Genomic DNA, 24,987 nt, shown 5'->3' with positions numbered 1-24,987 from the left:
GGCTGCTCAGGCTGTGCCAGGGTAAGGGCGCCGGAGCCTCCCGGGAATACGCGAGGCCGGGAAGGAGGCTCCGGGAGGGGCGGGCTGGGGACGGCACTGGACTGCACTTCCCAGCGTGCCCCGCGGGGCCCCGTCCCCCGGCTGGCACTACATTTCCCGGCGGCCCCCGCGCGGCGGCGCCCCGGCGTCCCGCGGCGGGGCGGGCGCGGGGCATGCCGGGAGTGGTAGTCCCCCCGCGGCGCGCGCGCGCCGCCAGGCGGGCCGGGGCGTGTCCTCGGGGGTATATAGGCGGCCCGAGGGGCAGGGGGCTGCACTCTGCCGCCGCCGCCCCTCTCTCCAGCAGCTTCTATGCAATCCTCGGCCGTCGCCGCTCCCCCCTGCGTTGAGCCCGCGCCGGCCTCCGCGACTAGGTAGGCCTGGCTGGCCCCGGTCGCGGTGTGTGTGTGTTGGGGAGGGGGCGGGGGGGTAGCAGAGGAGGGGGGGGGCGCTTTCGCGCCCGGAGGGGGCAAGGGGGAAAGAGGGGAGCGGTGGGCAGGATTTCCTTGGGGGGGGGCTGGGGGTGCTGGTCGGGATGTCGCGCCTGTCCCCTCTGCTCCCCCCGCACCGACGGTTATACCTGCATCCCCCCCTGTGCTCCCCTCCCGCCGCCGCTGGTACCTTCCTCCCCCGTCCCCCCTCCCGCCCCGGTGGTACCGGCCCGCCCCGTCCCCCCAGTGCTCCGGTGGTACCGGCCGGCCCCGTTCCCCCCCCGCCCCGGTGGTACATTCCGCTTCCCGCTCCTCCGGCGCCAGCTGGGCCCGCGCGGCTCGCGCGGAGCCACCACGTGACCACGGCGCGGCCGCCGCCATCTTTGTTGGGGGCAGCCGACGCCGCGTGGGGGGGGGCATCACGTGACCCGTGGCCCGTGAGGAGCCGCCGCGGGGTTTGGCGCCAAGGGCGGGGGGCGGGGCCGGGCAGGGCGGGAAAGGCCCATTGTCTGCGCGGGGCCGGCCCGGCGGAGCCTCCGCACCCACCCCCGGCACCCCGCACACCCAACCCACCGCCGAGCCCGGCACAGCCACCCGAGCTCGCCCCGCGGGGATGGACGCCTGAAATCCAGCGCTCCCGGCCCTGGTTTCACACCCCTCCTGCCGTGGGGTGGGTGACTTCTTATAAAAGAATCACTCGATGTTTTGTTTGCAGGATGGAAGAAGAATTGGCAGCCCCTTCCACATCCACAGACAAGACAGACAGGTGAGGGAGTCGGGACTGTCGGTCACTGAACAACATGAAATTCAGGAGTTACTGAGTAAAACACAAAACTCACCCTTCGAATCACATGGTTAGGCTTGGGGTTTAACTGATGTGGGTGCTGTAGGTGCTGAAAACTTGTGCTCACCCGTGGTTTGCACAAATCTAGAGCAGTAAAACCATTTCAAGGACTAATAAATATGCAAATAGCAGCTGTTCTCAAAGTTCTTGGTCTGTGAGTTAGTGCTGGGGAGGCCCAGACTGGCATGTGACAATACTCTCTTGTCCCAGTCTGAGATACTGTGCTGGGCTGAACCTTCTGGAAAAAAAGCTGTGCAGGATGGAGTGAATTGAAACTGAGATTTCCATCTGTCATTCTTCTCAGCTGCATCGTGCTGTGCTATGAAAAGTCTTAACTTGGGCTTATTCTTCTTTTTCTTGACTTAGCTAGCATTGGATTCTGGTGAAACGCTGTGGTACTCAGTGCTGTGTTTCTGTGCAACTCCTAAAGTGTATTCCTTAGCACCCTTTGCCATACCAGATTCTGATACTTTTTGCAGTGGTTGGTTCAGATTTGCCCATCTTCCCTTGGTTATTGGAACTATTAAGTTGTTCCACATTTAAACAAACGAAACCAAACGAATCCCTGCTGGTAGTTCCAACTGCTGGAACTCACACAACTCCCTCTTCCATAAAGCTGCTTAGATTTTGAAAGCTGTCTGTGAAATGACTGTGGAAACTAACAGCATCCTGTATTTGACTTATTTCCCCTCCTCCAGTATGGATGTGGACGGAGAATCAAAGAAACTACTGGGTTTGGGGCAGAAGCACTTGGTAATGGGAAATATTCCGGCTGCTGTTAATGCATTCCAGGAAGCTGCAAGTTTACTGTGAGTAGTAGAATGTTCTGTGTGTTTTTGCAGGGCTCGGGCTTCAGCTTTTGGCTGTTCTGATGTGGCTCACGCAAGAAAGATTGGGATTTTTACCTCACGTGTTTGTAATTTACGATAGAACTGAGGAGAGGACAAACTGAATTCCCCCCAAGTGCTGGGCAGTGCTGTAGCTGGTGTGCAGCTTAGATGGTTTTTGTGATAGTAATTGCCAGTGCAGTTCCCTAGGGAGGAAAAGGGCTTTGATAGTTTATTTTGCAGGGGTCTTTTAGTATAACAGCAATGAGATATTGTTATTTTCTAGTACTGTGTTCACTAGTCTTGATCAGTCTCTGAGAATGGTACTTTTTGGGTTAGAGACTAATTTCCTTTGTGTGTGTTTGAAAGCCACATGAAAGCTAAGTGAGGGGAGAGTTCATTATTAGTTTAAACCAATGAAAGAGGAGGCAAAAACCTGATTTCTTCCTGTCCAGGAAAATTTAGCTTTCAAGTTCACGTATCAAAACCTAAAGTAGGCACAGGCAAATAATTCTTCATTATTTTTCTAGGGGTAAGAAATATGGTGAGACAGCGGATGAGTGTGCAGAAGCTTTTTTTTACTATGGAAAGTCTCTCCTGGAGTTGGCAAGGTATGGTGACAGTTTGTCTGTCTGGTGTAACAGGATTTCACTCCTTTATGGACAGGGTTGCACTAGGATGTGATTCAGACAGGGTTGCCCTGGGTGAGATGGGCTGTGACATTGAGCTTGGGCAGTTCAAGTGGTGACGTGTTACAAGAGCCAAGGGGATAACAAGCTTTTGTTCCCTGCAGAATGGAAAATGGTGTGCTGGGAAATGCCTTAGAAGGGATGCAGGTGGAAGAGGAAGGAGAAAAAGCAGAAGATGATTCTGCCTTGCCAGCTGTTGATGGTAGGTAAAGCTGCCTGCCCTGGTGTGGAGGCACCAAACTGTATGTTCTTGCTGAAACAATCCAAGTTTAGTCCATTGGTATCTTGGGTAGCCTGAACTGTTCTGTTGAAACTCTTGGCAGTCTGAATGGACTTTTTTTTTTTTTTTGGTGGTGGTTGTGGTTTTGGTTGTTTTGGTTTTTTGTTTTTTTTTTTTTTTTTTTTTAGTCTTGCTTTAAAATGAGCAAAACCTATAAAACATCTGCAAGGAGCTGGTCACTGAAAGCATATGTGAAGGGTCACCAGGTGTCTGTGTCCTGAAACACTGCATTCAAGCTTGCTTTCCTAAGCTTCACCGCTGACTTGAACTGCTTTGTAACCTTGTAGCAGTACAGTGTGTGTAGTCCAGCAGGTCTGAGTCTCTGTAAAAAGTCCAGGAACAGTAACTATTTTACACTGCCTGCAGCTGGAGATGATACAGGAATTCCTGTCCATCCAGACTATTAAAACACTGGCACCTCTTGCTTAGCTGTGACTAAAATCGCTGGCACTGCTTGAGCGGCCGCTTGCAATGCTGGGGAAGGGGAAGGGGTTTGTTTAGCTCAAAGTGACTATGTTGGTTGTGTCCTAATTCCTTGTACTTGGAAAATGAAGCTTTTAAGGAGCGTCATCCAACTTGGTAACAAACCAACACACACTGGAGGGTCTGAGGGTGGTGTTGTCAGTGCCCTTTAATGTCTTTATCACTAAACTCGAAGAAATGTTTATGCTTCCTCAATCATGTAGAAGAAGCAAGGGAGGAGTTGAGAGAACAGGTTTATAACGCCATGGGGGAAAAAGAAGAGGCCAAAAAGTCTACAGAAGAGTCTCCAGTACTGTCTGAGAAGGAAATCAAAGAGGAAGGTCATGAAACGAAAGAGGTTACGGAAGAGAAACCAAAAGAAGAAGCAACTGCTGACAGGGATGTAAAGCCTGAAGAGGCTGAAGAGAAAATGGAGGTTTCTGTGGAAAAAGAAGAAACTTCAGAAGAGCAGAAGCAGCAGGTGGCTGTGGAAAAGGAGGCTGTGAAAGAGGAGGCAGCTGTGGAGGGGAAGGAGGTAGAAAAAGAGCAGAAGACAGTGCCTGAAGACAAGGTGGTCAAGGCAACTGAGGAGAAGGAGAGAACAGAAGTGTCAGACAAGGAGGCAAAGGCAGCTGGGGAAGAGGCTGAAGCAGGAGAAGTGGCTGTGGAAGAGAAGGGAGAGGTGGGAGAACAGGCAGCAGAAGCAACAGATAAAGAGCCAGCTGTGGAGAAGGGAGAGGCTGGAGAAGGGCAAGCAGAGGCAGCTGTGGAAGAGAAGGCAGGAGCAGAAGAGAAGGCAGAAGCACAGGCAGCAGCTGCTGCGGGGCAGAAAGAAGCTGCAGAAGGGGAAGCAGAGGCAGCTGAACAGAAGAAGGTGGAAGAGAAACAAGAGCTAGTAGAGACAGCTACGGAAGAGAAACCAGGTGAATCTAAAGAGACAGAATCCTCAAAGGAACCTGTCCCCACAGAGGGCAAAGAGCCACCTAATGACCTGGAAGAAAAGGCTGAAGTTGCTGCTAAGGTAGAGAAAGAGGAAAAGAAAGATGACCTGATGGAAGAGGGTGAAGGTGCTAAGGTAGAAAAAGAAGAGAAAGATGACCTGATGGAAGAGGGTGAAGGTGCTAAGGTAGAAAAAGAAGAGAAAGATGACCTGGTGGAAGAGGGAGAAGGTAACACTGAGAGGAGAAAAGTATTTGTGGGTGGATGACTTGATGAATTTGGCTAACAATGGGTAAAAAGTGTTCCATTCAGAATTTTCTGTTTGCCTTAGAATAAGGAAAAGGCACAGTAAAGGGGCTCTTGAAAGACTTTACATCCAAGTAAAGTTTCAAGGAATAGTGAATAGTCTCAGTTTCTCTAGACTAACGCTTAACTAACTGCAAAGCAAATCTCAAAAGCAAACTGACAGCCCTGTGAAATGTGTAAGTAATGGCTAGGCTGGTGGAGAATACTGAATGGATGTTCACTTGCATGCATCTGGGTTTATTGCACTAACCTCCAAATAACTTGAAGCACAAGTTGCCTCTGGTTATGCCTGTATTTTATTTATGATGAAAAAACAAGAATAGCTGAACACATAAGAAAATAGTGAATTCAGTTTTGGTGGATGGAAGGAACTCCCTATTTGAGTCTTTCTGGTGGTGAGACTTTAGTTGGCAAATCTGAACTTGATTTGCTGAAGGCTTATTGCTGCTCTCTAGTGCAATCTTCCAGCTATCTAGCTTCTGCCCTCTGCTTCCCTGCTTTATCATAGCTGTTTTCAGGATTTTGTTGGAGCAACCCAGCAAGACCTGCACCCTTTGCTGCAGTATTACTGTACGTGGCTTTAGCAGGCCAGTGCCTTGTATTGCACAAGTTAATTGATGAGCTGATAATTGCAACTTTGCTTGTCAGAAACTTGGCTTCACAGCATGTGCCTTACTTCAGGAGAGGCAGATGTTCAGACTGAAGAATTCTGGACACTGAAAGGGTTTGTTCTGCTAAACACAGTGAACGCTCAGTGGTGGAGCAGCAGCCTAACAAGGTGTCTGTGTGGAGAGAGTATGACTGAACATAAACTAAGAGTAGTTACCTGCTCATCGTCCTGTGAAAGCCTGACTATGTTCACATACTGCTGCTTTTTTCCCCCCCAATTCTGCTAAGTGTGAGGACCTATTGAACATCCTGGCCTGGTGCTGTCATTGCAGACTCCTCCCACTACTTAAATTTTAACGTCCTGACATCTCTTCTGTTTCACTTATGAAGGAGGTGTCCTCATGTTGACAGGTTTGGCCCTGCCAGTGGTAGGTGTGTGCTTTTTGGGAGTTAGACTAATGAGTTCACCGGCTCTCTAGTCCCCACCCCATCAAGCTCCTGTTGTTCTGGAATTAGCCAGGGGTTGTGATACAGGAATTGTGTGACTTCAGCATTCAGATCAGCCAATTCTCTGAAGTTATTAGCCATGCTCCTTCACTGCACATTTTCCCCAAATGTTTTCTGCTGGCAGAATAGGTAATGTGATGCTCCTGCAGGGTGTCAGGAGTCAAATTAGTGCTACACAACAGGAGGTTCATTAATAACACTGTCACTTAAATCCCTGACATAAGGAACATGAACTCAGACTAATTTGTGTGCAGCTTGGCAGCTATCTTGCTGAAAATACTTGTTTTATGGAGGATGAAGTTCATCAGCTGCCCAGTGCCTCTGGGGCTTCTCAGGATCCCGTGGGTTCAGTGGGAGCTCACGGTGTATTTGTGAGAACTAAATTCTGTGTGAGTTCCTGTTGTAGGTAGTGAGAAGTTTAAATGACAGACTACTTTAGTCAACAGTGCTGAACAATTTCAGCAAGATGGCTGCTGCTGCTGCTGAGAATTTAATCTACCTGTACTCTTTTTGCATCACACCTCTAACCTGTCACTGGAAGGATGAGGGTTGGATGTAATCTATTCTGCCTGACTCCATGTCAAGCAAGCACAGTAACAACAAGTGTTCTCATCCATCTACTTGCCTTGTAGAAACAGAAGAATCTGAGGAGGAGGATAAAGAAAATGATAAAGCTGAAGATGATAAGGAGAATGAATTGACAGTGGAAGACAAGGTGAGGTTGCTGAGCTCTGATACTGCTCACGAGAGAGTGCAGTGTTACCCTAAACATCATGTTATAAAAGTTCACTTGTGTTTTATTTAGTCCTATGTAGGAAATTACTTTTGAAAGGCAGTATTGCCTAAGGAAGGGCCAGTGTTGTTCCTAGTCCACATTGTGGGATCTTGCTCAGCTGTGTCTGTAAACTTGGGTTTGTTCAGCTGCTCTGAAACAAACTCTTGTGGTCTGCTGAGTAACGTGGCCTGGTAGTGCGGGGGCAGTGCTGTAGCCTGTCACTAAAGCTGTGAGTTTATTCTCTGCTTGTTTTGTTCTTTCACTATACATGTTGAATGCTTCTGCTCCAGTAAGCTGTGATTAGCATGGGAACGGATTGAGAAATGTGGTGCTGCTCAAACCTGAGATGTACATTGATGTAGCAGTCAAAACAGCTGGAAAAATCTGAAGCCTCGTAGTGTGAAACTAAGCATTCTAGATAACTGTCTTTAAATGATTATCTGTCCCTTTCTCAGACTACTCTAATGAAGTTCAAAGGTTCATTTAAAAAAAAAAGGTAGATCTGAATAGCACCTTAAACAAAGTCTTCCTCTTGAGATAATATTTCTGGGGAAAAAAAATTAATGAGGCCATATTAACAAACTGAGTTTATGTTCCACCGAACCATCTTCACTGCAGGCGAAGTCTTGATTGATGCAATAAACTCTTCTACATATTATTGTTCTTCTTTTCCTTCTAGTGGTAAACTTTATCTCTCATGAACTTCTGGTCTTTACAGGAAAGTGAGGAGGATGAAATTGGAAATCTTGAGCTAGCCTGGGACATGCTGGAGTTGGCAAAAGTCATTTACAAGAGGTAAAGACTTGAGTTTTAATTTGGATATATGCCAGAGAAACTCTGTAAATTGGAGAGTGGCATAACCACTTAGTGAATGTACCATATTCTGATCAGGACTTGGAAACTATTTTTTTCCTTGATTTAGACAAGAAACAAAAGAAGCTCAGCTCCATGCAGCTCAAGCTCATCTGAAGTTAGGAGAGGTTAGCATTGAATCTGGTAAGTAATGTTAATTCTCATGTGCAAAGTGTTCAGTTCCACTTTCTGACACTGTTTTATACTTTAAAATGAGCAGAGGTGCATTAAGGCTCTCAGAATGAAAACAAATTAGACTGATCATGGTAGTTGCAGCCATGTGAGAAGCTTTGGCATCAATGGATGAACTGAGTTGGTGCCTTAAATGGGATAGTTGTGCTTTTCCAGAGCAGTGAAAGAAAAAATTTGAGTAAGAAATATGTTGTCAGACCAAAATCAGTCATGTGTTCCATTTCTGAAGTGACCAAACCTTGCCTATGAACTTAAAAGAGAGTTACTGAAGCAGAGAGTCACTGAGCTTAATTAATAGGAGGTGCCAGTACCATGCCATGTCAGAACATAAAGACTGCAAATGAAAAATGGTTGACTTAGACTTTCCAAAATCCTCAGGTATAGTGAGGAAAGACTCTTGTGTTACACAGCAGAAAAAAGGAGTGGGAAGCAAGCCCCAGGTTTGTGCCTTCTGATGTTTCACCTGCCTTTCATTTGAAAACATAATCTTGTTAAATCCAAGTGTACTCCTTCTCTGGGGCAAGCATTGGAAATGATCCAACAGGTTTCTGGGCCGGGGCTACAAATCAAGGGTTGTCTTATGTCACTGGAGCACCTTTAGCAGAGAGCTCGGCGGGAGGGCGGCAGGGGACTGTCCTTGGCTCCAGATCCGAGTTGCAGCTGGGACCTGTTACATTGAATTCCTGATAGCAGGTTGAACAGGAGGATTTAGTGCCTGGTTTGACTGTGCTGGAAGTAGACAAAACACTCGTGAGATAACTTCAGGAACTGGACTAGACGGTCCCTGAGGGGGAGGCAGTGCTGTCAGAGCAGCTCGGCCCTGAGCGCGGCTCAGTGTTCTGACTGTGTGGGGTGTGACAGAACGCGAGAGACCCACTGAGGGCTTGGGCTGTTTGGATGATTAGTGTCTTTTGTGAAGACCTTGTGGCTTTTCTCCTGTAGAAAACTACACACAGGCTATAGAGGAGTTCCAGGCCTGCCTGGCCCTGCAGCAGAAGTACCTGGAGGCTCACGACCGTCTGCTGGCCGAGAGCCACTACCAGCTGGCCCTGGCCTACCACTACAACAGCGACTTCGACGAGGCCGTCCTGCAGTTCGGCAAGTCCATGGAGGTCATCGACAAGAGACTGGGTAAGTAAGTGGATTTCTAAAGCTCTGTCAGAGTTTGGTCGAGGCAGAGCAGACTTTGTTTAACTGAGGTGTTTGCCTGCCCCGCTGGTCTGCGGGCGGTGGCAGGCGGACCACACCCACAGCAGAATTGTGGAAACTGTGTGTGTTAGCAGATAGTGGACTCTGGGTGTTGATAACTGGACAGTTACTTTGTCTCAAGGTGTTTTGCCCTGATAACTGTTTCACCCCAGCCATACTGACTGAGAGAATAAAGCAAGCAGAAAGTGGGTCCCCTGAGGACGAGAAGGAGATTGAAGAGCTGAAGGGATTGCTTCCTGAAATCAAAGAAAAGATAGAAGATTCAAAGGAGTCTCAAAAGAGTGCAAGAGTAGCCGAGTTGGGACTGAAAGCAACTCTGGTGAGTGTGTCCTGTGGTATCCTTTTGACCCAGCATTCTTCCAGTGGAACTTTAAGTAAATCAGTCATGGGAGGAGCTTGGACTTGATCAGGGGCTGGTGGTTGCTCACAGGTGTTACAGGCTGTGATTCTCAGAAGGAAACTGAGGCAGCTGACATCTAAAGAAAGGATATTTAGTAAGTACCTTGACAGTAATTGTTCCAAACTAAATGGGAATTTGATAGGTTTCTGTGGCATTTAATGTATCAGGGCTGGAAATGATGGGTCAGGCAAACGTGGAGCAAATGTTGTCTGTCCTGTGTAGAAGTGCACAGTACAGTGCTGGGATTTGAAGGGGTTGGGCTTTCTGTCTCCTGCTAAGCTTGCTTGAATGGTCTGCACACAATCTGTTCACTGCTTCTTCTGCTTTTCTTAAGATTGGAACTACATCTGGCTTTGCACAAAGTGAAGACAGTGGTTCCGTTTCCACAGTAAGTTAATTTAAGATGGATGTTGTTAATTCCTGTCTGCTCTAAGGATTACTGGTTACAGTTGCTCATGTCTCAGTGTCTGTCTTGTAACAGATTCCAGTAAGAAAAGCAGCTGATGGTGCATCTCAGTGTGTTACAGACATCTCTCACCTAGTCAGGAAAAAGGTGAGTCCAGAAATGACTTGTTGAACAAGCAGTTCACGTACCACTGTCTTGCTCTTTGTAATTGGATTTCTTGTCTTAGAGATTTTTTTTTTAACTTAGTTGTATAATGGGAAAATACTTTAAAAGTAAAACCAGAAATAGTGGATGAAACTCCTTTCCACTGGGAGCCAATCAGTCTGAGAACCCTGACCTCCAGGAGACCATTCTTGGTGGTTCAGCACCAGCCTGACCATGGTGTAGCTTCTGACCCTGTTGTGTGGCTTCTGCAGGTACTCTCTGAACAAGGGCTTCCTCTGCTGAGGACCCTCAAGAGCTGCAGGCTCACCTGCAGATCTCAAGGAGAAAGGGCAGGCAACCAGGCTGGGCTGGGTTCCCTTCTTCCAAAAGGAAATGGAGACTTGGGCTTAATAAATAGCAAAGCCAGAGCGATGGTAATGATAAAATGGAGATGAGATGTTGAGCACTCTGTTCCTTTAAAGGTGTTGTGTGTTCTCTGGAAGTGTTGATATAACTGAGAGTATCCCCTGTAGGAACTTTAGTTTTTAATGTTGCCTGTGGCCATGGCACAGCCTGGCCTCTGTTCCACTGGCTTCTGTGAGTTCAGGTGTGCCTGGAGTGACTTGGAGCTGCTTTACACGGGTGATTTCAAGTGTTGTAGATGCCCTGAACCTACCCTGGAACTGTTACTGGGCTCAGTGGTTGCATTTCCTTGCCAGAGTGTAATCAAGGATAATGCAGCACTAGAGATTCTGGCACCCAAGCAGTGTCTCACTGGAGATTGCTGTGGTTGAGACCTTGGAGCCAGAGCCTCAGAGCTCTGTTAAACCCTGGCACTGAGGTGTCTGTCCTGAGCCTGGCCAGCACAGCTTGGGTAGATAATGTGCAGTGACCTCTAATGCTAAGTTTTCTCAAAAAGATTAAGGCTTTAATTTGTACTTACTGAAGACTATAAACAATTTTGTCTTCAGAGGAAACCAGAGGAGGAGACTCATCAGGGAGACAATGAAGCCAAGAAATCTAAACCAGAACCGGCTGTCAATGGTGGTGGTGGGGATCCTGCCCCCAGTGGAAATGAGGTTGCAGAAAAAATGGAAGAGGAGGTGGGCAGCTGAGCCAGGAGTCTGGGCTGTGCTCTTTATTTCATTTTCCCCCACTCTGTTCAGGGATGGTTCTTTTGCCTGGTAGATGTGCAGGTTTTATTGCCTGCTGGCCTCCACAGGGCTTCCCAAGATGGGATGAGGAATATTCCCAGTGGGCAGGATGCATGTTGTACTGTGGTGCCTGACCCTGTGTGGGCTGGACAGACCCAGCTGTGGAGCCTTGTCACCTCTGGGGTGGGACAGAGACGGGTTCTGGGAGTTTGAGCTGGGCTAAACTCCAGCACAGGGTCTTCCCCCAGTTCTTCATACCTCCTGGGTTTTATTACCCACCCCTGGGCTGCACTTGTTCATGTCAGTGCTGTAGGGTAGTATTGGGCTCTGGAGACAAGCAAAGCTCATGTAGTCAGTTAAATCTTCAAATTACAGAACCCTTGGGCTGCTGCATGAGTTGGTGCTGTAAGGCAGTGTCTTGGTTTTTTAAAACAAACCCTTCTCTTCTCTTTTAGACAGAGAAAAGGCCACAAGCAGAATCAGGGGCTGCAGTTGAAAGCACAGTATGATAATTCTTTAACCTTGGACACTCCTCTCCTTACAAGGAAAATGGTTTTGTATATAGTGTATTTTTTCACTTTTTGGCAACTTTTGTATGACTTCAATAAAGATTGTAAGCAAATAGTCCCTGTCTTGACCTTCCTCCTGTGCCAGGTTCCAGCCACTGCTCCTGGCTGTTCCCCTGGGGTGCAGGTCTCAGCCCTGGCCCAATGCTGGGTCCCTTGAGCTTCAGCATTTCCATCCACATCTGCCTCATGAGGCAGGAGAAGGGAGTGGGATTGGGCAGGCAGAGCTGGCTGCTTCAGGGGAAGAAGAGCAGTGAATGAAATTCACTGTGGTCTTGTCTGGGGATAGTCTAGATGGGACTTTTTTTCCTTCTCTTGGGGCACCAGCTCTGTGGTCACAGCTGGGGCTGTGCTGGGGTTCAGTCTCAGCTAAGCCTGCTGTGGGTTCTGGGGGTGCCTCCCTCAGTCTTGAGCAGCCTAAAGAGGGGAGGGGAAGGCTGATGAAGAGGTTTGTAACATCCTGGACATTGTTGGATGTGTATTTTTAGCTCTGCCCCTCTGTGCAGGGAGAGCTTGTGGAGATGGAGGGCAGTGGTGGTTCCAGGCAGGGCATGGCTGTCCCCTGGGCAGCCTGTGTGCCTGTACATTCCCAGGTGGGGAGGGGAGCCTGCTCTGGGACACTGTGTGTATAAACATAGAGAAAGGCCAAGAAGTGAAGAGCAATAGGCTGAAGCCATTTATTAAACACAGGGCCTGTGACACTTAGGAAAGCTGGTGCTGGGTTTTGCTGGGTTGCCAGGGCTGAGCTGTGCCTGCTCCTGGTCAGGCTTTCCCTACAAAGGGCTGCTGGTGGGGATGTGCCCGATGGAATGAGCTGAGCCATAGGGAAAGGGAATGTGATTGGCTTCTCTGCCTGTCCCCAAACCACCACTGTGAGCAGGATGGAACACTCATCTGGCTGTGAGCTCAGTCCTGGGGCACAAAGGGCAGCCTGAGGTGGAGGCTAAGCTGTGTAACTGCCTGCTGGCTTAGGGGTCAGCCTGATGCTGCCTGTCTTCTCTCTGCTGCCAAAATGCCCAGACCCTCTCTGGTCCCAGCAGAGATCCCAAATGCTTCCCCCTGCCCCAGCACTGGGTTCCTGGTGCCAATTACACAGCCAGTCCCAAGCCCCATCTTGCTGAACTAAAGTTCAAACACAGGTTTTGCCATCCTTTCATGACCCTAACAGTTAAAAAAGCCCCAATTTCCCACTCCAGGGTAGTGAGGGGATGCCAGGGCAGTGTGGCCCATTCCTGGCTCACCTTCGTGGAGGTCTGTGTTGTTCTGAGGGCTCCTGAGCAGGAGGAGGATCCTCCAGGGCCACAAAGGGGCTGAGGGGGAGGCTGTGGGGCACATGGCCTGTGGGGCTGCCTGGCCCCAGTGCTGGCCCAGGGGGCTCCTGGGAAATGAAAAAAGTTGTGTCAAGGGCAGGAGGGTCCTGACACTGTCCTGCTACAGGCACAGGCAGGAGCTGCCTGGCCATTCTGTCACAGCACTGGGTGTGCAGAGCAAATTACACCCCTGCTCCCTCACTGGGAAGGGACTCGCCTGCCCCAGAGGCCCTAATCCCAAGCTGCAGCCAAGGCAGCTGTTCCCAAATCTTCCCAAGCTTGTACCTCCACATCTGTGATCCTATGCCAGTTGGCAGCCCTTCTCCCATCTCCCTTCTCCCCTCCCTGGAGAGCTAGAAATCGCCTTGGGCCAAGGCTCTTACCATAAAAAGTTCTGGCACAGCCAGGGCTGGTGGCAGTGAGGGGGCCACAGCGGGTGGGAGGATGGGTGGGGGCAGCCGTGGCCCCGCCTGCTCCGCGTGGCATCGCAGCATCCCCACCTCTGCCTGGAGCTGGGCCAGCTCCTCCGAGTGCCGCTGGGCCGCCCTGGAGCCTGGGGACAGGAACTCCTTGCTGTGGGGTTTATGCTCCCCCAGCAACCCTTTCCCAGCATGTCACTGGGCAAGTGTTCAGGATCTGGGGGAGTCGGGACTCTCCCTTCTCACTGCAGAGACCCCACCCCGGGCCGTGCAGCTGCACCCCCCCAACTTCCCCATATTTCCATGAGTCATGTCCAGCCCAGAGGCTCTGATGTTGCAGCCCCAGAGGCAACCAGGGGCTGTGGGGTGCAGATGGAGGACCCCCTTCCCCAGGACCCATCACCTACCAGCATCAGCTCTCCTCTCTCTCCTGACCTTCAACGCCAACACTTCATCTTCCAGACGCCAGTTTTCCAGCTCCACAGCCAACAGTGCTACATCCAGACCCTGTGTGCCAGTGCCAGGGGGCTCTGCTGGCACAGCCGGGAATGCCTCAGGTGCTGGCTGTGGAGTCACGGTCCCTGCAGGAAGATGGGGCTGGGGTTGGGCCTTACCCATCCTCCTGCCCCTGCACAGCCCTGTGGTTCCTTTCTCCAGCACCGTGGCCTCCAGCTGGAGGTGGAGCAGCTGGTCCAGGATGGCCGGGTCGTGTCCCCCGGCGCGCAGGTAGGACAGTCGCAGTGCCCTGCCAGAGCCCCGGATCAGCCATCGCTGGGCTCAGCGGGACACTCTGCTGGACCTGCCATGGCCCACAGCCCCTCACCTGGCCTCAGCAGTGAGTGGCCCCGAGGGTGGCAGGAGGGTGTCGAGGTGGAGGGTGGCCCTGGGGAGGAAACGGGCAAATGGGGGGGTGAGGAGGCCAAAGGCTCCTTGATGGAGAGCACCCCACTGGGCTCTCCCCTGGAGGTGGCAGAGCTGGGGCTCACCTGTGCTGTGCCGCTTGCACCTGTCTGAGCTGCTCCTTCGGGGCCTGCAGGACCTGGCCCAGCCCCAGCTGCCCCTGCTCGGGCTGAGGCCCCCCAGCCCCTCCAGCCCCCAGTGCTGCCAGCTGCCGGCACAGCCCTGTGGGAGGGTGAGGGGACAGGGGGGCTCAGCAGGGCCCCCACAGCCCCACTCCCTGAGGGTTGCTGCACCCCACACATGCCCCCCATCACCCCTAAACCGCTGACAGTGCCTACCTTCCCTCTGCTGCTCCAGCTGCTGGGTCCTGGCCTGGATCTCCGCCATTTGGCGTTTGTGGGCCTCCAGCAGCTCCTGTGGCAGCTGCTGCTGCCCCTGGGGCAGGACCGGCTGCTGGGGGGGCTCTCCCTGCTGCACGGGGGGTTCAGCGGGCAGGAGGGGCTGGACCCCCACCAGCCGTGGGGTGTGGGGAGCCGCTGGGGTGCTGGTGCCCACAGGGGCAGGGGGTTCACTGTACCTGCACTGTGGGCGTCCTGGAAGCGGGGTCGGCCGTGCGGAGCAGGGCCCGCTCGCGGGGGGTGAGCACGGCCCCCAGGGGAGCCCCCCGTGCCCACCCCGGTCCCCGCTGTCCCCACGCAGCCGCTGAGACCCCGGGGAGCTCAAGGCGATGGTGTGGCTCAGGACCGTCCCCATGCAGGGACACCCCGACCTCGCAGACACAAATAGGAAGGAAAGGGTGAAAAAAATCCCCCCCCACTTACTAATATACTTTTCTGCCTTTGGTAAAATAATCACCAAAGGCTGCCGGTGTGGTGCAGGGGTGGGAGATGGTTTGCCCCAGCTCAGGCCAAGCTGGATCCAGCAATGCTGGCAGAGATGCTGTTTCCCAGCCCAGCACCTGTCCCTGTCCCTATCCCCATCCCTCCTGCCCCTCCCCGTTCTGTGACAGACCCAGCTCCGCACTACCGAGGTGTCCCGTGGCCTCCCTGCCGTGCCCGGCGCGTCCTCCTCAGGCAGAGGGTTCCCCCCATGGAGGCAGGAGCTGGCGGGCTCCGGGATCCCGAGGCACAGCTTCTCCCGGTGCGCCCGCAGGAGCTGCCGGGAGCTGAAGGCCATGCGGCAGCGGGGGCACGGGAAGCTCCCCATGCCCGGCACCCTGGAAAGCAGAGCGGGTGGGGGTCACTGGGGGGGGGCCACCCTGCCAGGGAGAGGGCTGGGTGCGGGCACAGACCTGCCGGCGGCGGTGCTGGCGGTGTTTGAGCCGCTGTTGCTATGCTGGACGCTGGGCAGGGCAGGGAGGGCGGCCGCACCCCCGGCCTGGGCCATTCCCGCTGTTCACCACGGGCACCGGAACGGGAAAAAAACGTCGTTTGGGCACCTGAGCAATCCACAAAAAGCAAGATGAGGGAGGTCCCGCAGAGCTCCCCCGCCCCTGGTTACAAAACCTTGGCTGCTCCGGGGTGTCCCGCGGGTGCTCCTTTCCCGCCTTGCAGCTCCCCCACCCGTGCACCAGAGGATTTGAGGAAGAAACTTTGCAGAGGTGAAACACCTCCTTCTGCCCCTTCTCCATGCCGCAGGTGTCCAGGCCCTGCCCTTGTTCCCAAAACAAGCTCCCCTCCTTCCATCCTTGCACCCACCTGTCCTTGCAGAGCACCCACGGGCTCTTCCCAGGCTGCTGCAGGTCCCTCCCCACCTCACTGACAGTGATCCCGGTCAGGGACTCCTCAGGAAAAAGCTGCCGGTTGTTGCACGGGGATTTGCTCGATCAGGCTCACCCAGAGGCTGACATTGACACTTCCAGAATTTTATGGATACTTAAATCCACAGGAGGGGTTAGGGCAGAGGAGTCACTCTGGCACAGAACAAGAAGCTCCCAGCACACACACACAGGCCCCCACTGGTCCCACAGTCCAGGCAGGGATTCCTCAGCAATCCAGTTCCTCTCTTCCAAGTGGCTGTTAGCACGGATTTAAAAGGTGAAGGGGTTTTTAAACTTACCCCATTTCTTGCCAACAGTGCACACAACGGATCTGCATAATTTGATTTAAATGGATGTAGGAAGTTTATAAAATTTTTTAAAAATGGATGGACTTCTCCAGCCAAAAGCCATGTTTGATGGGATCAAAGCACAAGGACATTCAAAAAGAACGAGACAAGCTGTAAAATGTCTGTCTTACAGGAGTCCCAGCACTTCCCCAAGCATTCCTAGGCAGACCCAGCCCCTGGAGCTCAGTTTCCAGAAGGCAGTGATGAAGAAATGCCCCGTTGCTCCTCTCACCTGGGGTTCCCTGCAGAGGCAGCATCACCACGGCAGTGGAAGCTGAAAGCAGAGGCAGCACAGTTACACCTGATAATGCCGACAGTGCTCCCTTGAGCCCAGACGCAAAGATTCATGGCTAAACATTACAACTTTCTTACACCTCAGTCCTCTCTGCCTGGCCAGGAGTGGACTGAAAACCACACAGGCACAACCTCGTGTGAAACCCCCTCAGCTCAGCAGGCCCAGGGTTCTGCTCTCGCTGTGCAACTCCATCCAACCCACTTGCAAACACTGCACAACAGCCGAGCGCTTTCCAATCCAAAACCTTTGTGCACAAGCTGAACTTACACCAGACACTAAAATAGCTTAGGCCACAACTGAGTTGTTTGTAAAATTCTTTTTAATCTAATAGAAATGTTTTCATGAATTTTTAAAAAAGATTTCAATGAAAACAGCTTTGGATTCAGACATTCCCTTGCCACGTTGTGAACATAAACAGCAGCATTGCACTAGGAACAAGTGACACCGACCGGTTGAGCTTCACCATTTTGTATGAAGCGGAAAAAAAAAAAGCAAACTGCTTTAGTAGGAGATAATTTCAATTATTTTCTTTAAAAAAAAAAAACCCTCAAGCATGGGCTGTCATCTCAGCATTGTTCTCCCTCTCCCTTCTTAAAGGAAGAGTTCAGCTCCTGCAGTCTGAGCGCTACAGCAATGTTTGCCAAGTGGAAATACAGAGTGGGAAAAGAAACTGTTTATCCCCAGTGCTACTGAACCCCCAGAGTTTCAGGTCCCTTAGAGGAAAGCTCTTCTTACATAAGAAAGACAATTAGAATTGGCAAACTGATGCAAAATATTTATTCCAAGTTAGTTATTTTTGATGCAGTAGTTTTTCCCCCTCATACAGACTCAATGTGATAGTCACTTTTTAAAATCTGTAAATAATGTTATCAAAATAATCTTAATCTTTGAAATCTCACAAAAAATTTATATTTTACAATCCACCCTGAATATCAAGGCTGCAAGAAGAAGAACACAAACAATTCCTATATCCAAATATTTTACAGCTGTACCCAAAAAAAAAAAAAAAAAAAAAAGAAAACCACAAACGCCTGGTTAAGTGATGAAGCTCCCCGAGCCGCCAAAAAAAAAGAAAAATAAAATAAAATATCCATGTTATTAGCATTAATTTAACATAATTAGAACTTCAAAAGCCATTTTGTCATCGACAATGATTGTTTTAGCACACCGTTACCGCGCGGCACTGGGCAATGCGGCGGCACTGTTAGAAGCTTGTTGTTGCAGAGATCAGTCAGCCACTTGTGTCCTGCTCACACGACTGAACTTGTGCACTGCCCCACAAGGGATTTCTGTCAAAATTTGCTAGCTGCACAAACTTCTAGTAAGCATTAGGGCAAAACCAAAAGAAAAAGCTAAAGAAGCCAATTTCTCTCTTCTTTGGGATACAATCATTTCCCTTGTGCATGAAGTATCAACAACAAAAGAAAAAACTGAACAGACTGGAGACAGAATAAACTCTGTTTAGTTTATACAACCCCAAACACGTGTTGAACTATGAACTGAGTTTATTGGGTTGGTTTTATTAATTTTAAATTTATTGTGCCCAGTTTCAGGCATCGTCATCTGACGTTTCGCTGCTACTAGTTTCTGTGTCTGAGTCCTCAATCTTTGTCTTAAAAGTGCTTCTCCAGTGGAACAACAGGCTGGAGCCGCGGCCCTGAAGAAATCCATTCTTCCCAAATCCATTTCTTCTTCGCTGTAGGAATGAAAGCAAGTTTTTAAACAAGTAAAGTTGTGGGCAGTAACTGTCCCTAACCATGCATGGACACAAATTACATATTTAAGTGTGTATACACACACACTCTGCTTGGATAATGCAGAGCCATCAATTCTACTACAGTCTCACTTCAACTCTTTGCCTTCCTTGAGCATCCTTAAGAATGACCCCACAGAAGACGTGTGCATGAGAAGGGAGAGGGAGAAGAGCAGTCACAAGTGGCAAGAGGTGTAAACATACCTGCTCTGATTTAATCTGGAACTCTTTGAGCTCATCCTCCGTGAGGGGAAGGTAGTTTTCATCATTTTCAGGATATTCCTGCCATCCCATTTCTTTCAATAACCTGATTGTGGAGAAAATAAAAGGGGCGTGGGAACTTAAGCAAGGGAACAGTGGCGAAGGAGAGAACCCTTTGTATGTGAAGCACGGGGTTTTGTACTAAACCACCCTGAATTCACCAGGGAATCTTCTCTATCAGAGACCATTTCAACAATCTTTTGTGTTTACCCAACATTTTTCAATGTCTTTTACAAATATTTAACCATCAGCAGCCCTGTACAATGGGTACATAACCAGCCTGGCGGAAGGCAGGGATTTCAAATTCCAGCCCAAGGACACTGAAGGAGGACATGAGGCAACCAAACCAGTATCACAGCTCAGGATCTCCCTAAACCTCACTATCCGCTTGCACCAGATGCTCACAGTGCTTACTCACTGACGTGAGATACAGACTGAGATACCAGGCAAATATTTTCTTAGCTCTCCTTCACTTCTGCAGCATGTAAAGCAGCACAGGAGTATTCTAAATGCAAACAAAGTGTGGTGTGTGTGTCCTCAAACCATTCCATTCAGGACATCTGCTTGTAAATTAATGAGAATCACACGAGGTTCATGCTGACTCCCAGTGTGGGCAAGTAAATATCTAGGCAGCATTAGCACATGGGGATGTGGCACTAGAGCAGCACTGGAATTTAATTACAGACCTTGGTAAAGCCTTGGCTCACCTGACACTGGTGTCTTGTTTTACTTTCAATAAGAACCTGCCCAGTCCAGCACTAGTTACAAAGCTCACACACCTCCTGCTCCACACACACAAAGCTACTGCTGCTTCCCAAAAACAGAGTTTTCTTTGAAATAATTTCCTTCTCCTCACACAGCCCAAGGACTCAGCCTCCCTTACTTTAGAGACTTTATTTTGCCATTTACTCACCTGTGTTCTGCTTCCAATGAATGGGAGAGGTTTTCCCCCTCCTCCGGCAAAGGGAGAGAAAGGCCATTCTGATGGCAATTCTCTTCCCAGTTTTCCTTTGGTTCTGGTGTGCTGTTGCTCTCCATCTAAAGAAAAATAAAAGCATCAGAGTGTGCCAAGAGCACAGTTCCAAGTTCAAGCTTCTGCCTTTGAAAGTCCAGCCAAGCCTTTCACCTTGAGCCTGTGTTTCTTACAGAGCCTGACTGATAATGGCTGCAGCAATTTGTACCTGGCTGTGACGTTTGGTGGACTGCGCTGCTGTGCCGAGGGAACGAGTGCTGGCACGACAAAGCCATCACCAGGGGCTTCAGAGTGACAGCCAGAAAACTACGAGAGTTAAATGATCCTAAGGACACGCTTTACAGACACATTAAGGCACAGATTTATGCATTCAGGAGTCTGGTCTGAGCCTCTGAGGCTTAAGCCACAATCCTGCCCCTTTCACAAGCACAGAGTTCTACTTTCCCACGAATGTAGTTTGATAAGGAAGTTGGAAAGCAAAACAGAGATGTAAAAACATGGTATCCTTCCACTCCTTAGGGAATCCTTGCAAAAAATCTAGATTACCTTCAACATCTGTGACCTTCCCTTCCACCTCATTTATTACTTATCCATTTGCATTTCTGTGTTACAGATCTCCCTCCATCACAGTGCTGTGCACTGCATCTGTTGGCACATGTGCCAGGCCAGAGGGAGTCAAGCCTTTCCTCCTCCACAGCCCTGAATTACATACACTGCTCGGGGCTTTTTCAGTCCCCAACTCCTTAACTAATAATGACCACATACACAAGGACAGTGATCTTACATCATCCAGCTTGTCACATTCCCTGTTCTCTGTTATCTCCCCGTTTCTATCATCTTTCAGTGCCTTCAGGAATTCGCTCTTTTTATCAGTGGTCCGGCGCATCAGCTTCGTCAGGCGCGAGGAGCAGATCTCGATGGGAGGGGTGGTGCTGGAAGGACTCTGCACAGGGGAGGGAGAACACAGACAATTTCAAACTGTGCTGCTACAGAGTTTCTCTCCAGTGTCTGTGCTTACGCCTTTCAAACAATCATCAGTTCTTTGGGTGGCTATTAACCCCTCAAAACCCCCCCAGTCTAATGTCAAATTCCCACCAAAATACTGATGGGTGTTGCACATTCACTTCTTCCCTTACCAGCACACTGTTCTCCCATCTAATATTATCAACTCAATTTCCCCCCCCCCAGGAGTCAATTCATGTGGCCATATTTGTTTTGTTCCTTGGCAATATAACTCTCCCAAGCAAGCTGAAGCCTACAACAGAACATTAAGGCAGAAAACTTCATGCAGGATTCCTGCCCTACAAAAATTAACAAATTAAGGAGATTAGCCTCAGTTCAAATTTGCATCTTAAGTCATCCTGACAGACTCTACCCTGAAATTAGCTATGGGGAGGTAATCTCCTTTCAGGGAGTGGTCAGGTCACATCCTTAACTACCCACAACCGGGTGTGAAACAAGCAGCCACAGCCTCGGGATCCTCCCCTGGAGAGCAAACTGCCAACTCCTTGCTCTGTGCACTCAGCCCAGATGGTTCAGTGTGGAGCCAGACACAGACAACCCTGGAGCCTGTGGGAAACCTGCTCAGCTCGGTGCAGAATCCAAGGAAACCCCCTGTGCTCTTCCACAGCCTTTAAGCTTCCTTAATTATCTGGGGCTGTGAACCAGGCACACGGCACAGCAGTTGCCCACTGGCAGTACCCCAGCTGTGATCCTGCAATAGGAGCATTGCTAACCAAGGTCAGCTTTCAGTTTAATCTGTTCCATGATTTTGACTGGACACTCAAAAGAAGACTAAGAAAACATTATGTGAAATTTCCTGATACCTTAACCTCCTGCTCATGTATGGAGTTCATGTCTGGTTACTCTAAAACAACGAGGACTTTAATAATTATTATGGATACCTGACAGCAGAATCTTCAATGCAAAATTACTCTTCTGCTTCATGTACTTGCTTTTATTTTTTTTTTTGGTCAATATTAAAACAGTGACATTTCCTGAAGTCTGTAGTGTTTTTCTACCTACACACTTTTTTAAGCTGGGGAAGAAGGTTGCAATTTCAGGCTCTTCAAAACAAATCTCCTTTGCCAAGAATTTTTATCACACTCGCCGTGCTCTGAGCAAAGATCAAGGGAACTAGAACAACAACAAGGCAGCAACTGCTGCTTGAATTTCTAATGCCTGTTGCACGTGAAACACTGGACTGAAATAAAGCCTTCAGGGAAATGCAGGCTGGAAGTAACGCCTTGCAGGACACATTTCTCAAGCACCCTTCTTGGATTTTGCCTAGTTCAACACAGCAAGGAACAAATCACCAGTTGTAACAGACTTAAAAAGTGACTGTGACTATCAGGATAAAAAGCCAACACAGTACTGAAATTAAGCTCTCAACAAGACAACTAGTTTGACTGCAGAGACAAAAGGTAACAGTGAACAAAGGAGACTAAAATTAGATGTCTTCTAGTAACTTGGAATACTCTACTTGAACTCTTTGCTAGTGGCTGTTTTAATCTTTAATAAGCTGTTGAGGTACTAAAACTTAATTTATATGCATTAGGGGAAGACAGTTATAGCTAAAGTTTAGAAACCACAGATTTCTGAATGGGAATTAATTTCACCTCAGTTCTGGTTTCACGTGTAACCTTCTGTAGAAGGGTTATGTATAGCAGCAGTTTTATGTTTTACAGAACATCCTCTTTTAGCACTAAAGGAGTACAAGGAATCATTTTTGGCATCTTTTCTGAAGTAAGTTTAGCCCTTTGACTGAAACATCAAGGCATCTCTCAGTTTTTTGGTGTTGCCTTCTTTTTTTTGGGTATTTTTTTTTTTTAATGAGAGCACTATGCAACACCCTAGATTTGTTCTGAGGTCAGTCTATGTATCAGGGATGGCTACTCTTACAGAAAAGTAATCCTGAATCATATTAACAATTCTGACTGTATTGTAACTTAAGTTGTCTTAGGCTGGCTTGTGGGGACATGGGGCCGGTGCCAGCTGGCACTCTTTTAGTTTTCAACACACTGTGGTCCCTTATGAATAAAGGTGCTATTTTCACCACTTCTGCAGGAGGGGCATTACCTTTCAGAAACAAAAAACCAGAGATTATTTGTAGTAGTCCTGGGGAGCCAGGATTACAGTACTATGTGCTGGCCACAGTCACATATTTTCATACTGTAAGTCTCCAACAGATTCACAGAAAAGCATCTTACAAGTGGCTCAGTTTTAGTCAGGAGGAATTTTTAAGCCCTTTTTGTTTAGTTGATTGACACTGGTAATACAAGAAGCATTCCAGAAAGTCCTGCTTGCTCTGGGGAAAACCCAGCTGCCCACCTCTGCTCTCAGGTTAGTACCCCACACCTTCACTGACTGAAGCTTCACACAAGACCTCCCTGGGGGGTGGGTGAAGGAGACACTTGTGTGTATGACACAAAGTGAACACACCCCTCCGTATCTGCTGAGATGAAACCCTGTTTGAGGTGTCCATGCTGTGCTGTGCATTACAGAAAAAACAAGGCAGCACAAAGAACTTGGTCTAAAGACAGACAAAGGAAGGCAAGGAAAGGAACACAGTGTAAGATCTGTTTGTCAAAGTGACAGGTGCCTGCTTGTTAACTATTGCCTTTAATGACTGCTTGTACACTCAGCTGTGGCTAAGGCAGGGAAGCTCAGGCTGCTGCAAAGTAAAGCCTGCAAAGCAGAAAATCATAAAGATGACAAGGCTTTATTTTGTAAGTAATATTTGTAAAGAAACAAGACAAATACACAACTAAAAAAAAAATCCCATTTCTACACTTAAAATGTGATCACAGTAATTTCAAATGTTGTGAATCATCATCACAGCCTGTTTTATTTTTGTTCTTTTTTTTTCCTTGTGTTATGTCACACTTAGTGCTGAAATATTAATAGAATTGTATTTAAGGTTCTCTCCATACTTCAGACCAAAACCAGGGGTGAATCAGTTTCAATCTCAGCAGATTGCCTCCTTCCAACACCAAAATTAGACACTGTAGCTGAAGTCACATGTACACATGTTAAACTCCTTCAACCCCCTCAGAGCTCACTGCCTGTGCTGTTGTTTTAGAGAAAGGAAATTAGGCAGATCACCTTCCTTCCTTCTTTTCCCATACTGAAGAACATCATGGGAATCAATTGACCTATCCATTCACATCAGTGCTTGGTATCTGCACTTGGATAACAAACACCAAGTCGATACATGTCTAGTTACACACCAACATTTAAAGTGTTAGTACTTTGGGGTTTTTTTTACTGTAGGGAAATTCTAATACATTTTAACAGAGACCAATGGCTTTACAGCCAGGTAAACCACATTTTTATTTCTTATAGTGTATCAGAGATGTGCCAGAGAATGTACAAGTGAGTCATCCCTCACGGGTGCAAAGGCAGGTACCATGTACAGAGAGGGCCTTATCATGTCTGAGCTACAGTAGGTGATAGTGATAGAAGGTCCCACCCTATCCCAAATCCCAATCCCTTACCTCTTTGGGAGAGGTGAGGACTGAGCCACTTGCCAGTACCGCTGGTTTGGTTACAGACACTGGACTGGTAAAGGCAGAGTCACGGGTGGAGGAGAGTGAGCCTGGTTTATGTTCATTTCTGTTGGCTTTCCATGGGCTTGGCTGCATTGAAGAGAACATAAAATACAGGGCAGTTAAATGGTAAGGCACAAGTAGGGGTTGTTTGCAAGTAGTGAAATAAATAAACAACATTATGTTGGTCGTTGTACGAAATTTTTCCCCCCCTCTCCAAGAACAGTCTCAACAAGTTTACCTCAACCCCCATCATTTTTCCTCTGGAATCTTCCCTTTTCCTCAAATCACACACAGTTCTGCTTCATGGGTACCACCCTCCAGTAAAACACCATTAAGAGCTCAAAGAGAAAATCCAGCATTGCCCTTCGTTAATTGGAATCACTACCAAGTAATGCAACTCATCCCACAGATGGGAAATAAAAAAAACCCAAACAATTAAATTCATATTTCTTAGGGGAACACTGCCTGCCACAAGGAAAAGCACCCAATCACTTGACAGGAAGTTCCCCTGTGCAAGGAAGAAGCACATCAGGGACACATTTCTGTCCAGGGTGAGAATTCAAATTATTTATTTCCTAGGGTTCTGAAAGTGTCCATCACTGCACTGATTTAGCAACAACAACAACAAGGAAAAAAAAGGGAAAAAGAAGGAAAAGCAGCCACTTTGTCATAGTGAAGGAGCAATTGCTGTTTTGCTCTGGATACTCTCTGCAGTATCCCTTTGAATACACACTGGCCATTTGGTTGAAGAGCAGAGACTTCCAAGATAAGTTTTTGTTGCTTGGAATGTTA

At 48.8% G+C, this 24,987-nt stretch overlaps 3 protein-coding genes across 7 annotated transcripts in view; 1 reads left to right on the top strand and 2 right to left on the bottom strand.

Annotated features, from left to right (window-relative positions):
* Positions 1-256: 256 nt before the first annotated feature.
* Positions 257-11,686, top strand: NASP (nuclear autoantigenic sperm protein). 2 transcript variants are annotated; one of them, XM_064665357.1, is made up of 15 exons: positions 257-410; positions 1,183-1,233; positions 2,010-2,120; positions 2,669-2,749; positions 2,932-3,029; positions 3,794-4,738; positions 6,563-6,645; positions 7,424-7,500; positions 7,628-7,701; positions 8,692-8,880; positions 9,111-9,277; positions 9,693-9,746; positions 9,840-9,911; positions 10,880-11,011; positions 11,518-11,686. In XM_064665357.1, the coding sequence occupies exons 1-15, from the start codon at positions 349-351 to the stop codon at positions 11,569-11,571; spliced, it is 2,250 nt and encodes a 749-aa protein (XP_064521427.1). In that variant the 5' UTR covers positions 257-348; the 3' UTR covers positions 11,572-11,686. The 2 variants fall into 2 exon arrangements, with proteins under 2 accessions (XP_064521427.1, XP_064521428.1); XM_064665358.1 differs by lacking the exons at positions 9,693-9,746; positions 9,840-9,911; positions 10,880-11,011; positions 11,518-11,686 and adding an exon at positions 9,389-9,686.
* A 595-nt stretch (positions 11,687-12,281) lies between these two features.
* On the bottom strand, positions 12,282-15,746 carry CCDC17 (coiled-coil domain containing 17). Of its 2 annotated transcripts, none has more exons than XM_064665371.1 (10): positions 15,284-15,746; positions 14,835-15,026; positions 14,596-14,728; positions 14,344-14,479; positions 14,181-14,240; positions 13,972-14,102; positions 13,765-13,890; positions 13,322-13,491; positions 12,870-13,006; positions 12,282-12,540 (listed from the first exon to the last, which is right to left on the bottom strand). In XM_064665371.1, exons 1-10 carry the CDS (start codon positions 15,461-15,463, stop codon positions 12,519-12,521), a joined length of 1,287 nt encoding a protein of 428 aa, XP_064521441.1. In that variant the 5' UTR covers positions 15,464-15,746; the 3' UTR covers positions 12,282-12,518. The 2 variants fall into 2 exon arrangements, with proteins under 2 accessions (XP_064521441.1, XP_064521442.1); XM_064665372.1 differs by having other exon boundaries at positions 13,765-13,887; positions 15,284-15,744.
* A 1,666-nt stretch (positions 15,747-17,412) lies between these two features.
* The window catches only part of GPBP1L1 (GC-rich promoter binding protein 1 like 1), a 30,305-nt gene continuing 22,730 nt past the window's right edge, over positions 17,413-24,987 (bottom strand). For 2 of the 3 annotated variants that reach the window (XM_064665368.1, XM_064665369.1), the window contains exons 8-12: positions 24,142-24,282; positions 20,430-20,588; positions 19,586-19,710; positions 18,616-18,718; positions 17,413-18,354 (exon numbers count right to left, since the gene is read on the bottom strand). In XM_064665368.1, coding sequence (XP_064521438.1) covers positions 18,208-18,354; positions 18,616-18,718; positions 19,586-19,710; positions 20,430-20,588; positions 24,142-24,282 — 675 coding nt within the window. In that variant the 3' untranslated portion in view covers positions 17,413-18,207. Of the gene's footprint in view, positions 18,355-18,615; positions 18,719-19,585; positions 19,711-19,744; positions 19,952-20,429; positions 20,589-24,141; positions 24,283-24,987 lie in introns of those variants that run through there. The other variant, XM_064665370.1, reaches the window with a different exon arrangement.

Source organism: Pseudopipra pipra, chromosome 9, assembly GCF_036250125.1.
Source record: "Pseudopipra pipra isolate bDixPip1 chromosome 9, bDixPip1.hap1, whole genome shotgun sequence".
Lineage (NCBI taxonomy): Eukaryota > Metazoa > Chordata > Aves > Passeriformes > Pipridae > Pseudopipra > Pseudopipra pipra.
Note: the sequence above shows the minus strand (reverse complement) of the source record. Positions and strands in the feature narration are given on the sequence as shown.

What these genes read in the sequence shown, in the direction of transcription:
- NASP (XM_064665357.1), top strand. Translation starts at nt 349, where the DNA reads ATGCAATCCTCGGCCGTCGCCGCTCCCCCCTGCGTTGAGCCCGCGCCG. An exon ending in CCTGGTGGAAGAGGGAGAAG is followed by an intron (nt 4,739 to 6,562) that starts GTAACACTGAGA and finishes CTTGCCTTGTAG; the next exon opens with AAACAGAAGAATCTGAGGAG. An exon ending in CAGAAAAAATGGAAGAGGAG is followed by an intron (nt 11,012 to 11,517) that starts GTGGGCAGCTGA and finishes CTTCTCTTTTAG; the next exon opens with ACAGAGAAAAGGCCACAAGC.
- CCDC17 (XM_064665371.1), bottom strand. Translation starts at nt 15,463, where the DNA reads ATGGGGAGCTTCCCGTGCCCCCGCTGCCGCATGGCCTTCAGCTCCCGG. An exon ending in CCACTCACTGCTGAGGCCAG is followed by an intron (nt 14,103 to 14,180) that starts GTGAGGGGCTGT and finishes GGGCTCTGGCAG; the next exon opens with GGCACTGCGACTGTCCTACC. An exon ending in GTGCAGGGGCAGGAGGATGG is followed by an intron (nt 13,891 to 13,971) that starts GTAAGGCCCAAC and finishes CGGCTGTGCCAG; the next exon opens with CAGAGCCCCCTGGCACTGGC.